At 49.1% G+C, this 16127-nt stretch overlaps 1 protein-coding gene across 1 annotated transcript; it reads left to right on the top strand.

Moving 5' to 3' along the window:
- Window positions 1-14604: 14604 nt before the first annotated feature.
- Tmem140 (transmembrane protein 140) lies at window positions 14605-16025 on the top strand. Its single transcript, XM_041675340.1, has one exon. The coding sequence runs from the start codon at window positions 14605-14607 to the stop codon at window positions 15160-15162; it is 558 nt and encodes a 185-aa protein (XP_041531274.1). The 3' UTR covers window positions 15163-16025.
- Window positions 16026-16127: the final 102 nt, after the last annotated feature.

Genomic DNA, 16127 nt, shown 5'->3' on the forward strand with positions numbered 1-16127 from the left:
AGAATTTGAGAATTCTTTTTAGAAATATAAAAAGTAGGCAGAGATGCTCTCTAGTTTCCTCACCCGTTCCCCAATTTAAAAAAATTGGTAAAATTATTTTTAGAAAACTAAGGTCTCAAGAGTTGTCCCCAAAACATATTTCAAGGCCAGTGCGATGGTTCAAGTAGCAAAGGAACTTCCCTCAGGCCCCACGACCTGAGGTAAATCCCTGCAACCCACATGGAAGGAGAGAGACAACTCTGACCTCCAGTCGTGTGTGTGTGTGTGTGTGTGTGTGTGTGTGTGTGTGCATGCATGCCCATACTCACAATAAATAAACACAACAAATGAAAAGATGTGCCTTCCAGAAAAGTTAGAGTGCTCATATTATTAGCAAGGGTGTATGCCACCGCACACCCTTTCCAAGTTGCAGAGGCAAGTTGCTGCAAGCAGGTGCAACCAGGTTAGAGACATCCCTTTGCACCCAAGCACAGTACAAAGGCTCTTCCCCAGCCTTGGCAGGCTAGACATCCTGGAGCCAGTCACCTTGACCCCGCTTAGTCAGAAGGTCAAAGTTCCCTGTGGGAACTGTCAAGCTCAAAAGACCCGACTACTGCCTCACCAGCCTATCCTAAGAACAGCCATGCCATTCCACAGAAATAGCTCAGGTATTCGGTCTCATACATAAGAGCAACCAGCTTGGAAACTCTCCCCCAAGTAATCTTGTTTGGCAGAGTGTGGGGAAGTTCAAGGGCAAAAGTGATGTCTACACAACGGAGGCTTTGGCAGCAAGAGGTCAGCTGCTTTTTAAAAGCAAAAAGCTCAGCCACGGACAGGGTAGAAGGCCAGAAGCCCTGAGGGACCAAGCAAGCTAGCCCTGTTGGAATGAAAACATGGAGAAAGAGAAGGAGCCAGACATGGTCTGTAATCCCAGCTCTTGGGAAGCAAAGGCAGGAGGGTTTCTGAGAGTTGGAGGCCAGCCTGAGCTACATGGTGGGACCCTACCTCACAAACAGAAGAAGGAAAGACACATTGCAGGGGCGGGGCAGCCGGTGGACTTAGACTTCCAATTGAAAATGGTTTTTTCTTCCCAAGATCTCACTAAAATGGCCCTTTCTTTTAAAAGCAAAAAGCTAAAAAGACAATAATGGGAAGGAGGCCAGCTTTGAACTTCCCAACAATAACAGGAAAGGGAGTATGGAATACAGTCTCAACACCATAGGACAATTAGTTTAAAAATGCTATGCTCTGTCCAACTTTGAACAATTTTAAGAATAAAATAAAGATATCAGTTTGGCAAACTTTAAAAAAAATTACCTTTGGTGTCCCTCATTTCTCAAGAAATCGCCGGAGATTAATTCTAATAAAAGTGAATTAACCGAGGAAGAGAAAAGCTTTTGGTCCAGAAAAATAAGGAATCTAATCTAGTACAGAGGCAAAGTGAATCCCTAGCATGAAGTTAAGACCTCAATTGGGTATAGGGTGTCATGGAGAAAGGAAGAGAACCTCAAGAGTTTAATTTAGCATTATCGGGGAGCTATCTACTGTCTTTCCCAAGCTTACCCAGTTCCAAAGTCCCAGTGATCATGGGAGCAAAGAAGACAGTTTGTAAACTCAGGCCGAGAGTCCCTCCCTGCGATTTCAAAACAAACCGCCTTCTTTCTCTTTTAGTTTGAAATGGGATTGCACCGTTCCTGTTGCTACATAACTGTGAAGCATGACTTTGCTAATGACAACGTTTCCAATTCAGAGAAGCAGTCAAAAAAAAAGGGGGGGGGCATGGCATAGCTGCTTTCTGAATGAATGAGTAGAGGGGACCCAAGTTCCACCTGCTGTGCTGCCTGGGACTTTGGCCACAAAGTCTAAGATCTCTCCCTAGAAAGATTCTAGGTCGTGTTTATCTGGGTTGCACCCCCTGGAGCTCGGGAGGCTGGCGTCTACTTTCCTGTGGGAAGTTACAGTGTGGTCCGGTCCGATCAGGACCCTCACCTGGCTCACTGAGCAGGTGGTTTGGTGCTCCCGGGTGGGTCATGTGTTCCGGTGAGCAACGAGAAGTTGTTTATTATGCTCTTCATTTCTGGAAAGTCATAAGACACTGGCAAGTTAAAAACCGAAAGTGAAATCAGCTGGTAGTGACATCAGTCAGCACAAATGTACCAAAGTTCAGGGAGTTGTTTACTGGGACACCGCTGCGAACGCAGCAGACAGGAGACTCTAGCTCTGAGTCCGCTTGCAGCTTCTCTCCTCTGCCCCAGTGCTCGGAGCCTGACATTAGAAAGCAGCCCAGGAGAGAATTTACTCCCCGAAGCCGATTTCCTGTGTCACCTTTTGATGAGTGTTCGTGGGCTCTGGCCTTGGTTTTCGTAAGTAGTTCCCACGGCTCCTCAGCGGAGACAGAGGTGTTTGCTGCTGGCATCCTTTACATTCTAACAAGGCACAGAGGGGAAAGGCTTGCTTAGTGTCTGTGGCCTCCTCTCTCCCTGGTGTGTGGCCTTCTGTTTTACCTCTGTACTACCCCCATGCTCTTGAGCAAGCATCACTGTGTATCTCTGCCTCAAAGACGCCGAGGGTAACACTGCCAAATGGTTAGAAACACACAGGCTAACTGCATGCAGCTGGGGCTTTACACAGCCTGTACCAGTAAATATCTGTGGCCTCGGGACACACTGTTCTCCAGGAATAGGCAGACAGACAAAAGCAGGTCACTGCAGCAGCAGCAGCAGCAGCAGCAGCAGCAGCAGCAAACTGATACCAAGACTCCAGAAAATACCAAGGAAAGGGCTGTGATCTTGGCTAAAAGAGAAGTATAGGATCTAAGAGACTTTGAGACCCTGTGTTGATACAGACTGCTTTCCAACCCCCAAAGCAAACTCCTGGGGTGGGGGTGGGGGCTGAGGTGTTGGTGTCCCTTGGAACAGATCTTGAAGGTTTGGGGGGGATTGGTTTTGTTTTTAATTTGGGCTGATGAATATTTTTCCATTACACTTCTTTAGTCTGTAAAATCAAAGGAGTTGTTCATTCAATAAGGAGAGGAGAGAAAACAGGGAAAATCTTTCTTTTCTTCAAGACAACTGAGCGCATTTCCAGTGTCTTTGTCCTGTACCAGGGCTCCCTAACCTCGGGTCTGAGACCTGGTAGCTGGAAAATGGTCTCACACATACTCTTTTCTAAGCTTCTTAGTTTGGCTCCCACATTATCGAATTACTTTGGCGGCCTGTTTTATAGATTTTATTTTTCCACAAACAGCACATCACTGGGGGACTAGTTTACTGTAGCCTTCACCCAGAAATACCATAGTTAGCTAGCATTGGGGCTTTAATTCCTTAGTCCCTCTCTCCTGCGCCTCTTTCTATAGATGACTTCCCACTCCATGGACTTTTGTACTGGCCTCCTTTGAAGCTGCATGACGCTTCATCATCCTCATGGGCCTTGACTGACTTCTAAGGCTGGGAAATCAAGCTGCCTTAGCCCACTATTGTGAGAACCCATCCTGTGTATAAATCAGGAGTTACATTCCTGATACTGTCTTGGGATAAGGTTATAAAAGGGGGGTTATTAGACCAAAATACATGCAAACTTTAAATCCATAGTCGCCTCGTTAGAAAGTCAGTCTTGCCTTTCGGAATGTCACTGCGGGTGTAACCCATAGTTTTTAGCAAGACAGAGGTTGTTACTGGGCATTCCTTGGAAGCATTGGGAAAGAGATTTGTTTCATGTTAGCTTCATTATTTTGTGAATTATTTGTATTCTCTCGTTGGTTTTGATGTTGTGCAGTGTTTTTTTAATGTTTACATGAACATTTCTCTACATTAGGTCTAGAAATTACCTCATTTATTGTAAATATTTTCCATGCTCACTGTCCTTTTATTTTGTATTGCCTTTATTACTGGTGTACAGAAATCTCCATTTTTAAATAGCTAATCTGTGCCTTCCTTGTAGTTTTGATTTGTTTTTCAGTTCAGAATGCGCTTCCTCATTCACAAGTCAAAGGTTATTCTTTCTAGATTCCATTTGATGTTGGTTCATTCTTGAATCCTTGTGGAGTTTATTTTGGCAGATGGAATGAGATGATGTCCTAAAATAGTTTGGGGGTTTTTCATTTTCTTTTTTGGGCTTGTTAACAATCAGCCACTTTAGCGTTAGCTAGTTAGTGGAAGGTTCTCCCGGGCCTCATACCTAATGTCTCCAATGCAGCTCTTTCTGCCCCTCTAGTATGGAACCACTGCCTGTTCCTGCTGGTTTCTCCTCCTTACTTCGCCCTGTTGATTTCTTTCCCAAAGCTTTTCAAAATTACCTCCTTAAAAATCTATGTGGTGTATCTCTCACAAGTAGAACACTGGCTCAGTTGGGGTGGGGGTGACATTTTGTTTGTCTAGTGTGCCTTTGATTCTTCAGGGCCCCTGGCTCCAATGTATTATTAGTGAGGTTGAGAGATGAAATCCTAGCCTGGGGAAGGGGTGGCCCATCTCAGAATTGCAGGGAAGAGCTGCAGAGCTTGAGAATCAGAGTCAGCTTCTGGAAAGCCTAGTCCTCAGCCCATGGGTCAGCAGTCACCAAATCTGGCCGGAGGCCTGCGAAGGCGAAGTGACAGATAAGGCTGCTCATCTAAGGATGCTCTCTACCTCCAAAGCCTCTGCAGACTTTCCGTGCTGGATTATATCCTATACTAACAAGCAACAGAACAGTGGGACAAATAACTCATATTAAAGGAGCCATGTAGGCAGCTCCTCCACGGCTCGCGGTCCGTGTCTCAGCCCAGACCACACTTCTGGCTTTTGTCACAGCCCCCGGTGCAGTCCTACATGAAACCAAACATCTCAGCTTTCCGCAGAGGCCACCTACGCTACTAACCACACTCAAGCAACAGCACTGCCCCAGCCCGTTCCTGAAAAATTGGGACATGGGCTCATATATCTGCCAAAGGAAACAAGACCCACTTCCCATTTTCCTTCCTTCCTATTCCTGTGAGGGCCACACCTCAGCCACAAACACTAATCTTAAACTTGTTTGTCCAGGCCAGCGGCTTCCTCTGAGGAGGAAATGGGCAGCCTTGTTCTCCCTAACCTTGTCAGAGTCTATTGTTCTGACTTCACTCACTGTGTACCCCACCCTCTGCCTCTCCCTCACTCTTACCTCAGTTTCCTTTTCTCCCCCCAAACCACTGATCCAAATGCACACACACACATGCACACACACACACACATGTGCGCACACACACCTAAGCATGTGCCAGGTACTGGTCCATTCATGAGAATACCAACTCATTTTCACCTCCCAAAGCCCCGTGTAGAAACAGAAAGTAGTCTCAGGAGAGAGACTTGAACCTGGGCCGTTTTTAACCGAACCAGAGGACAGTGGAGCAAGTTGAGGAAATGAAAGAGGAAGAGGCTTATGAGAAGTCACATGGGCCGCTGCTGACACCCAGTCAAACACTCTGTCATCAGAGGAAGTCACATGGGCCGCTGCTGACACCCAGTCAAACACTCTGTCGTCAGAGGAAGTCACATGGGCCGCTGCTGACATCCAGCCAAACATTCTCTCGTCAGAGGTTGTTTTCTAGAATGTGTTCTAGATGCCAGGAGCAGCCTTGGGTGCTGAGGACAGAGCAGAAAGAAAACTATATAGATGATATGTAAATAGGATAGATAGGTAGAGAGATTGGATGGAAGATAGATAGATAGATAGATAGATAGATAGATAGATAGACAGACAGATGCTTTTAATCCCAGCACTCAGGAGGCAGAGGCAGGCGGATCTCTATGAGTTCAAGGCCAGCCTGGTCTATAAGAGCTAGTTCCAGGACAGGCTCCAAAGCTACAGAAAACTCTGTCTTAAAAAAACAAGAAACAAACAACAACAACAAAAACCCTGAATATGGGTAAGGAGATGGCAAAGTGTTTGTGACGCAGGTCTGAGGCCCTGAGTCAGATCCTCAGCATCCACATAAGAAGCTGTGGGGAGCGGCCTGTGTTTGTAATCCCAACACTTGGCAGAGACAGGTGGCTCCCTGGTGTTCACTGCCCAGCCAACCTAGCCTAACGGGTGATCTGTGGGCCAATGAAAGACTTTGTCTGAGAAGAAAAAAAAAAAAAAAAAAAACAGGTAGACGGCATTCCTAAGGAAAGAATAACACACCCAAGGCTGTTCTCAGTCGTTCACGCATGAAGACACATTACACACACACATGCAACAAAGCAAACAAACAGAAAGACGAAGCCCTTGTTCCCCTAGAGTTCCATTCTGTTGGAGGGCGGGGTAAGCGAAGTGTTTTATGGCAGATGTGATGCATGCCAATGAGCAAGGGTGAGACCGCCAGGCCGGGCTCACTGGAGGAGAGGCTGTGCGGTTTCCACAGGGCTAACCAAGGAAGGTGTCCCTCACACAGGCAGACAATTGAGCAGAGCTCTGGAGGGGAGGGGCTGACGACAACAGTCCTGAGCTTGTCTGAGGTTTCCAGAAAATACCGGAGAAACCACTGTGGTGACTAGGGAGAGGACAGCAGGAAGTCTACACTACCACCCCAATGTAGTGACATCTGGAGGGTCTCACTGCTCAGGAGGCAGAAAGAAGGCCAAACTTTATTTGTTGTTGTTTGGATTTTTGTTTGGTTGTTTGGTTGGTTTGGGGCGACAGGGTTTCTTTGTAGCCCTGGCTGTCCTGGAACTGGCTCTGTAGACCAGGCTGACCTCAGACTCAGAGATCTGCCTGTCTCTGCCTCCCGAGTGCTGGGATTAAAGGCGTGCGCCACCACTGCTCAGCTACTGAAGTGTTTTGAATGTTGTTCAGGAACAGAGAGCTCCAGGGTGGCAGCCCTCCTTCCCCCTGCCTGGGAGCTTCCTCGGGGCACATGGACACCTGCCAGGCAGAGGAGGATAGGTGAAGAAATCGGATGTTAGCCACCTAGGTAGCACCTCCTGGAGAGGGAACACCGACCGTGGGGACTTTCTGTGTGCAAATGTCATTCCTCTCTTCACCCTGTAAAGATTTAGGAAACGAATGGAATTTCACTGGTGGTGGGTGATCTGATGTAAAGAGAAAAATAGCATAGGGTTGTGTCCTGTGAGACTAGCCTGGAGAGAGAAGGCCAAGCTCATGGGGACGGTGTTAGGGACACGGGCATTCGGGGGGCAGGCTGGTGAGCTGGGGGGAAGCTAGGAAGCCCGACTTTCTGAAGTCTAGGCTTGAATCCCTCGAGACACTGAGGAAGGGCCTGTGGAACAACAAACAAAGGCTTCTGAGTAAGAACAGAGAAGAGGGAGCTCCAAGGCTCTTGGATATCGGGATGCGAATACGCTAGCCAATTAGTGATGAGGAGCAGTGGCAGACTTGTGTGACAGAGGGGTGTGACCAGGAAAGCCCTGTGGGGTTTAAGATAACAGGCAGTTTTGTGTGGAAGGAACCAAGCAGCAGGAATAGCTAGGGATAGAGGGCGGTGCCACAGCCTTCCCTGTGACAGGAAGCAACAGACGTGGCCTGCGTGCGTGGAGCAGTCTGTAATCTCAGAGTCTTCACGGCGTGCGTGCAGCAGTCCGTAGTCTCAGAGTCTTCACGGCGTGCGTGCAGCAGTCTGTAATCTCAAGAGTCTTCACGGCGTGCGTGCAGTCTGTAATCTCAGAGTCTTCACGGCGCGCGTGCAGCAGTCTGTAATCTCAGAGTCTTCACGGCGTGCGTGCAGCAGTCCGTAGTCTCAGAGTCTTCACGGCGTGCGTGCAGTCTGTAATCTCAGAGTCTTCACGGCGTGCGTGCAGCAGTCCGTAGTCTCAGAGTCTTCACGGTGCGCGTGCAGCAGTCTGTAGTCTCAGAGTCTTCACGGCGTGCGTGCAGCAGTCTGTAATCTCAGAGTCTTCACGGCGTGCGTGCAGCAGTCTGTAATCTCAGAGTCTTCACGGCGTGCGTGCGTGCAGCAGTCTGTAGTCTCAGAGTCTTCACGGCGTGCGTGCAGCAGTCTGTAATCTCAGAGTCTTCACGGCGCGCGTGCAGCAGTCCGTAGTCTCAGAGTCTTCACGGCGCGCGTGCAGCAGTCTGTAGTCTCGGAGTCTTCACGGCGCGCGTGCAGCAGTCTGTAGTCTCAGAGTCTTCACGGCGCGCGTGCAGCAGTCTGTAATCTCAAGAGTCTTCACGGCGTGCGTGCAGTCTGTAATCTCAAGAGTCTTCACGGCGTGCGTGCAGCAGTCTGTAGTCTCAGAGTCTTCACGGCGTGCGTGCAGCAGTCTGTAATCTCAGAGTCTTCACGGCGTGCGTGCAGCAGTCTGTAATCTCAGAGTCTTCACGGCGTGCGTGCAGCAGTCTGTAATCTCAGAGTCTTCACGGCGTGCGTGCGTGCAGCAGTCTGTAGTCTCAGAGTCTTCACGGCGTGCGTGCGTGCAGCAGTCTGTAGTCTCGGAGTCTTCACGGAGTGCGTGCGTGCAGCAGTCTGTAATCTCAGAGTCTTCACGGCGTGCGTGCAGCAGTCTGTAATCTCAGAGTCTTCAACTCAGAGCCAGGGGTGCCTCAGCCACCTGTTGGGGGACCCCTGATCACACTGCCAACACCAAGTTTGCGTTTGCATTAATTAAATAAAATTAACCTTGGGTCAGGAGGCTGAGTTAGCAGCTAGATGACAGAAAGTGACCATTGAGCATCAGGGGGCATCTGGGAGAGACGGACACCGGAAGCAGCAGGGAGGGATTTGGACCGGTGCAGCTTTTCCTGGTTTGGCAGAGCAGGTCCTTTGGAGACGCCAGCAAGGGGAGAGGGTCAGCTGGTTGCTGTTCAGTCTCTCTGGGCTCACAAGTTTTCACCCCAGTCTTTGAATCTCAAGTCTTATTTATAAATAGAATGCTAAAGGTACCTTTAGAGGCAGTGACAGAGTCCGAGCTTAGGGAAGCAGAATTCCCACCAGGCTGCAGCCTGTGCGGCCAGCCTCTGCTAGAGAGGCAGGCCCGCAATGGCAGAGTCGCAACGGCTGGCTGAGGTAGCCGTAGATTTCGCCACTGTGCGGAAGTTAAGACAGCATCCATCTTGAGTAGAAAGCAAATGCCAAAAACAACAGTCTCCCTGCTGATTCAGCCCTTCTCTGGTGTTCCTCAGAGAGGGAAGGTGGCTCATCTCAGAGCCAGGGCCACGCGTATGAAGCTATGCAGTGGGGAAGCTCTCTGCCCCTCTTATTTCTCATTGTTACCGGGCATGCAGGTTCCCAGGGCTGGAGAGACCCTGTCGCCAACCCTCAGGCCACCAGAGGACTGTTAAATGCTCTTCGGGGGTCTGAGAGCTCTCTGTTTCATACTTTAAAAGTGATCCTGACATCATAATTCAGGGTGAAGGGATTCGGTGGTCATGCCCCTCTCGGCCACTAGCCCATTCTCTACTAGAGTAAATTCTAAAGATGCCTAAACAGACAGACAGACATACTGACAGACCTCAGCCTCAGGTTAATCTTCCTATTTCCACAACTGGGAGTTCCCTTCCCGTCCAGCAGAAATCACCACCTCCTTGAAGTCATTCTCACACTGTGCCCTCAAACCCACATGAACGGGAACCTCAGTTCAGGGCTAAGTGCTGGGGTCTGGGGTAGCAGGATGGGTCTGCTTTACTGTGGCCCAGGGGCAAAAGGCCTGGCAGCCTTTGCCTGCATAAGGCACACGCAGGAAAACCAAAACCCGAACAGTTTCTTTCGGGCAGAGTTGGGATCAAAGCCAAGGCCTTGTTTACAAAGAGCGAGAGAATGCCACAGGAGAGACGCAGATGGTCAGGAAACACCGGAAAAAGCTGAACTTCACTGTCTCTGAAGGGAGCGCTGAGTAACAGTGACTCATCGATGTCCAAGATTAGATGGTTCAAGAGTATGCAGCATTTGAGAGGCTGGGGTAAGATAGGCATTCGCCAGCAAGCAGCTCACGCCTGGAGCCCCAGTTACTCAGGACTCTTTCACCCAGGAGCCTGGGTGACCTCATCTCTAAAATACACTGGAATTAAGTTAAGCTGTAGAAGGCTCAGTGAGTAGACATCATTGCCAAGGCTGGCAACCCGGGTCCCATTCTCCAAACCCACATGGCAGAGGGAGGGAACTGACTCCCAGCTGCCCTCTAATCTCCACACATGTGCTGAGGCACACACGGATACACACGTGTAAACGGAGACCGCGTTCATTTCCCAGCTGCCCAGACCTGAATAATCATGCAAAAACTATATTGATTACAACAGTTTGGCCAATGGCTCAGGCCTATTTCTAGCTAGCTCTTACATCTTAAATTAACCCATTTCTATTCATCTATGTATCACCACGAGGCTGTGGCCTACTGGTAAGGTTCTGGCACCTTTCTCCTTTGGCAGCTACATGACGTCTACCTGACTCAGCCTTGCTTCTCCCTGCATTCAGTTTAGTTTTTCCACCTAGCTCTATTCTGCCCTGCCATATCGTGTCAAAGCGGCTTCTTTATTAACCAATGGTAATAAAACATATTCACAGCACACACACATACACACAAACACACACACAAATAGAAAGTATAAATTTTTTAAGGTAAACTGCTAGAAATCTATTCACAGCATCACTCATAAGGTTATGAGATAAATTGTGAGAATAATTAATAAAGACTATAAACTTTAAGAGCTCCAGGAAGCCCTTAAGGATAATGGGACGCAATCATAGGACACACACATGTACGCTGTAGTAATACATGACACGTACATGCAGATCCATGTGACCCTAACACAGAGCATGAGAGGAGATATGCTTGCCGATCGGTCACTTTCACCAGAAGCTGTCGACGACTTTTGAATCTTTCTCCACACTTCAACATGTTTTGATAGTTTTCAGCAACCAACATAAATTACTTTATTATAAACAGGAAGACGTTTATCTAAAAATGGCAGTCTCTGGAGCAGCAGTTCTCAAACTGTGGGTCACGGCCCCTTTGGGGGCAAATGACCCTTCTACGGGGTTGCCTGAGACCATCAGAAAACACAGATGTTTACATTACAATTCATAACAGTAGTAAAATTACAGTAAAATCTTCTGGCTGAAGATGAGGACCTGTGTTGTAGGGTGGCATCATTAGGAAGGCTGAGAACCGCTAGTCTAGAGCCTCTTCAAGGAAGGGAGCACAGGCTTATTCCAGGGGATCGGGGTCGTTCTGTGGGGAGAACGTGATTGCCATAGCGCAGGGCAGGCTGGGAGGACGAGAAGAGTGTCATTGGGTTTCCAACAAGTATACAGGTGCTGTGGCAAGAGAGCTGAAGAGCGCCTCTGCACTTCCAGGAGGAAGCTGAATGAACGTCCCCACACAGCTGCTAGAATGAAAGTCATAGACAGGGCCCTCAGACGCTCTGCCATCTTGCTCAAGTGTGGCCGTAACACGTGATGTAAACCTAGGGATACCAGAGGGCATTTTCATTCATTCATTCATTCAGAAAAAAAAAAATCCTACCAGCCTTCTCAGGGTAAAAGAGATGAAGGCTGCTCCTCGGGAACACTGTATTCTAGTACACAGCCCAGTGTCTGGCCTGCCCCAAGGAGTTGGAGAGCGGCTGAGGGTGGGCTGAAAGAAACGGGCACAGCCTAAGCAGAGAAGCTCGACCACAAAGGACAAGGGGACTTGAGCCCCAGTGAAATTCAAGTTCTAAGCCACACCAGATGGTAGAGAGAACCTCGGGTGCCAGGCACAGGGGCTAGGACTGACCTCTGCCCGTGAGGACAGGGCAGAGGAAAGTCAGGACAGACGTACTGCCCGTGCACGTTCCTTCCCTCCGGTTTCCTCCTGCCCTGCTCTCTATGACAAGCCTTTGGAATGTCTGATGTGGTGGCACATGCCCATAATCACAGCATTCCAGGAGCCGGGGCAGGAGGATGATAGGGTTTGAGGCCAACTTGGGCTACATAGAGAGACTCGTTTCAGAACAGGGCAAAACGAAACAGTAACCTACCAAAACCTCTAAAAGATCAGTTGAGAGAAAATGAGCCACAAGCAAAGGCCCCGGGTACCTGGCAGGAGCTGTGACAGTCATAGTCTCCTCTAAGAAGCCAAGCTCACTGTCTGGCAGAGCTTCAACGGTAGTATTTTAACCTAAATATGCTTGATTCAAACAGGAGCCTTCCAGTCCCCAGTCGGATTGTTTCTGGGTACTACAGGTTGGGCAAGCTTTATTTCCTACAGCATCACTAGATAAACAGGGCCCCACACCCAGAAATCCACCCCATGTCCTGAAACCCCCTCTAAAAGCACACGTATAGACTTTGCAGAAACTTTGCTAAATGAGCAAAGCCATTTAAAATAAGTTGGGGTATTTCTCCATACCATGGCTACATGGGTTATTTCATCCTTCCAAGCCAGTGACATATGGACTAAGGCTGCCTCTTAACGGTCTTGAGAAACCTCCGAACACAAGCATCACTTCTTCAAGAATTCCTAGGAAATTCAAACAGGGCATCCCTGGCCCCAGCCTGCAGGGCCTCTGACAAAAGCCTGAGGGACAGCAGCCTTTCCGAGATGCTCCCTGCTGGGCTTCTCTGGAGGGGAAAGCACCATGAGAGCCAGGAACTGGACACATTCAGGCAGCCAGATGCTGGGGAAAGGCGGTGTGGATGTGGACCTCAGTGTTCTAACGGGCGCATGTCTACTGCGGGGGCGGGGGGCTGCTAATACCCACCATGAATCTTTATTGTGTTATATTTGGGGCCACTGAAAAGAATTCTCCTCCCTCTAGCCCGCCCGCCCCCCACCACACACATATGCACCTTTAAGTCTGACAAGTGTTCTCTCCTAATTTCTTTTTGCCTTTGTAAAACAAACGTGGTACACGGAGATCCCACTGCACTGTGTGTGCAAAACAAACGTGGTACACAGAGATCCCACTGCACTGTGTGAGAGCAGCTGTTTCCCAAGGTGTCCCCCTAGGAAGTTGATCCCCAGGGTCTGTGGGTCCTTCCCAGAGCCACCAATGCTGGGCTGCACCCAGCTCTCTGGAGTAGGCCCACGGGACTTGGTATCTGGGCCTTGGTGCTTGTGTCTCACAGGGTTCCCAGCCCTGCATTCCTAGCCATTCCTGGTGTAAATATTTGCCTTATTCCTTAGTGGAAAATGTACATAGAGAAAGGCACAGCGTGCAGACTCTTTTAGAAGCAATTTAAAAATCTCTTTGGAATAAGAGAGCAATGAAAGATTTTTTCTAAGTAATGAGAGTGTAGGAAAAAAGGCACTTTTTTTTTTTTTTTTCAGTTTTTGAGACAGGGTTTCTCCGAGTAGACTTTGTTATCCTGGAACTGACTCTGTAGACCAGTCTGGCCTGAAACTCTGCCTTTCGAGTGCTGGGATTAAAGAAGTGCAACACCACCACCTGGCAAAATAGGCGCTTTTATACACACCTAAAGAGATGGCATTAGCAAGTTTTCTGTAGGTCTGTACAGCAATATTTATTAAGATCAGCAAGATAGTGAAACAAAAAACTCTGAGTTAAATTTGGGTTTTTGGGGGGCGGGGGTGTTGTTTTGCATTTGTTTGTTTGTTTGGTTTTTTTTCTTTTTGGAGACAGAGTCTCCCTACACAGCCATAGCTGTCCTGAAACTCACTCTGTAGACCAGGCTGCCTTCAAACTCAAAGATCTGCCTGCCTCTGCATCTGAGTGCTGGGGTTAAAGTTGTGCACCACCACACCCAACCTATGAATGGAATAGTATGTAACCATTAATCACATCTTGAAGACTATTTCAACAACTATGAAAAATGGTCACAATAGGCAATGAAAACCATTGTGTGTAACAGTATGCATGGCTCAGTGGTTAAGAGCACTGACTGCTCTTCCAAAGGTCCTGAGTTCAATTCCAGCAACCGCATGGTGGCTCACAACCCTCTGTAATGAGATCTGGTGTCCTCTCTGGCCTGCAGGCATACATGCAGAATACTAAGAATACTGAATACATAATAAATAAATAAATCTTTAAAAAAAAAAGCACAGTCACATGGGGAATACAGTCGTGGAAAAAGAACAGTGGTTTTACTGGGGTGGTAGGATAAATGATTATTTTAATTTTTGCTTTAAGACATATTTCCAGGATTTTCTAAAATAGATTACTGTTGTATGAGGGAGTGGACAGACAGACATTTTAAAATCAATGGAGTGCAATGATGTGATTTCTTCATTGGGGTGGGGAGGTCCTGTTTTACCCAAGTCAGTTCCCAAAATTGCGCAGGAGACACAGGCCACAGATCATCCACCCAGCCCCACATCCAGCCAGCACACACCCAGAACACAGGCAGTGATTTGACTGACATATAGCCCAGCTGGATGCCTTCTTTCCAGTTTCCCAAGTAGTTGTCAGCAGCAGGGTGAGAAGAGATTCAAATCAAGCCTGCACCCCAACTCACCTCCATGAGGATGAGACACCCCCTCACAGAGCTTCTGATGGTTTATATTATCTATGCTGCAATAAAGCCTTTGACATCAGGGCTCTGGCTCAGGATACGTCAGGTTTCCCCGGCAACCTGGGAAAGACTTTACACCAGAGGTCCCACTGTGAGTGGGACCTGACTGTGACCTGGGACTTCCTGTCGCAGAAAGAACAGGAACTTCTGAACACCAAGGCCTGAGGGAAGGGCTGGATACTCATTGGTGTGACCTTTTCCAGGTCCCCCTGCAACGGGCAGAAGAAATGGCTATCTCCAGGCTGTGGCGGAGCACCTGCCTGCCCTTCGTGGGCATCATGATCCTCGCGGCTGTGGTCCTCTCTCTGATGCTCTACGCACTCCTCTGGAAGGCTGGCAACCTCGCCGACCTGCCTAACCTGAGAATCGGCTTCTACAACTTCTGTCTGTGGAAGGAGGACACTGGCTCCCTACAGTGTTACAACTTTCCTGAGCTGGAAGCGCTGGGGGTTCCTCAGGTTGGCCTAGCCCTGGCCAGGCTCGGTGTGTACGGAGCCCTGGTCCTCATGATCTTTGTCCCTCTGCCTCTCCTCCTTGCCCAGTGCAACTGCGATGAAGGAGAGTGGCAGCTGGCAGTGGGCTTCCTGGTGGCATCCTCCGTCCTGCTGGCCAGTGGACTAAGCCTCTTCCTCTCCTACGTGTGGAAGTGGGTCAGGCTCGCCTTGCTGGGGCCCGGCTTTCTAGCCCTGTGCTTAGCCCAGGCCTTGCTCATCTTCCTGCTTATGGCCACAGTTATGCTCCCTCCACGGGAAAAGAAGGACAAGAGCAAGTGGGAGAGCTGTTAGTCCAGCCTAAAGGCTCATGGGATTACAAGGGTTCGACTCCAACTGCACACCAAGGAGGTGCCAGAGAACCTGTGGCTGGGTGGGTCCTCTCTACCACCTCGTTTCATAGCTAATGCTGATCTCAAGCTCAGGCAGATGGAACCACCCACAGAACGGTAGGGCTGCTGTAGTGTCAAGGAGCCCGGAGGCAGCATAGATGGCTGGGGTACTTGCTGCTTCTTAGCATCCTTCCTTTCTCTGGAGGACTCGGAAACCATGCAGCTCATTAGCACCAGGACCCATGCTTTCAACAGCCAATCGGAACAGCTCTCACTCTAGGCTTGGGCAGGCGGGAGCCTGATTGTCAGAGAGGCCAGACTTCCAGGCTGACTGGCAAAAAGTGGCCAACAAGAACTCGGTGAGGGTTTACGGCAACAAACGGGATGGTCGGAAGAAACCGCGTTAACGTCAAGCCCTGTTAGCCAGCTTCTGTTCCTCTAGCGTGATGCGCCACACCAGAACTCCAGCCCCAGAGTTCCAGGAACAACCTCAAAGGGACTCAGCTGAGAAACACAGGGCACAAGAGAATCCTTGCTAACTTCGTGGGGTCCCCTGAAGAGGCCCCTGGACCTGACGCCGGACAGGAGTCAGCTGTTGAACCATTGTTGTGACCCAGGACTGCAGATGCAGGATGTGTCAAAGCCCTGACTGAATCATTGCACACCAACATACACCGCATCCCCTCACCTGCAGAAGGCAGAAGTGCGGTCCTTATTACGCACAGGGGCATCATTATCTAGTTTTCAGTGTCTGCATAGCACAAAACCTATGAGTTCTTCATTCTGTGCTCATCAAAAGCCACCGTGAATACAAAGAAACATGGACTCTGGTGTGATCTTTTGTCCTCGGTGTCTCCTGTCCCCACCTCCCACGGTGGAGGCCCTGGGTGGCAGAGAGGGGACAGGTGGTAGAGAGGGCCTGTTTGG

This window comes from Microtus oregoni, unplaced genomic scaffold, assembly GCF_018167655.1.
Source record: "Microtus oregoni isolate MIOR12 unplaced genomic scaffold, Mior012 000026F_ref0000081, whole genome shotgun sequence".
In the NCBI taxonomy this organism is placed as follows: Eukaryota; Metazoa; Chordata; class Mammalia; order Rodentia; family Cricetidae; genus Microtus; species Microtus oregoni.

What these genes read in the sequence shown, in the direction of transcription:
- Tmem140 (XM_041675340.1), top strand. Translation starts at nt 14,605, where the DNA reads ATGGCTATCTCCAGGCTGTGGCGGAGCACCTGCCTGCCCTTCGTGGGC.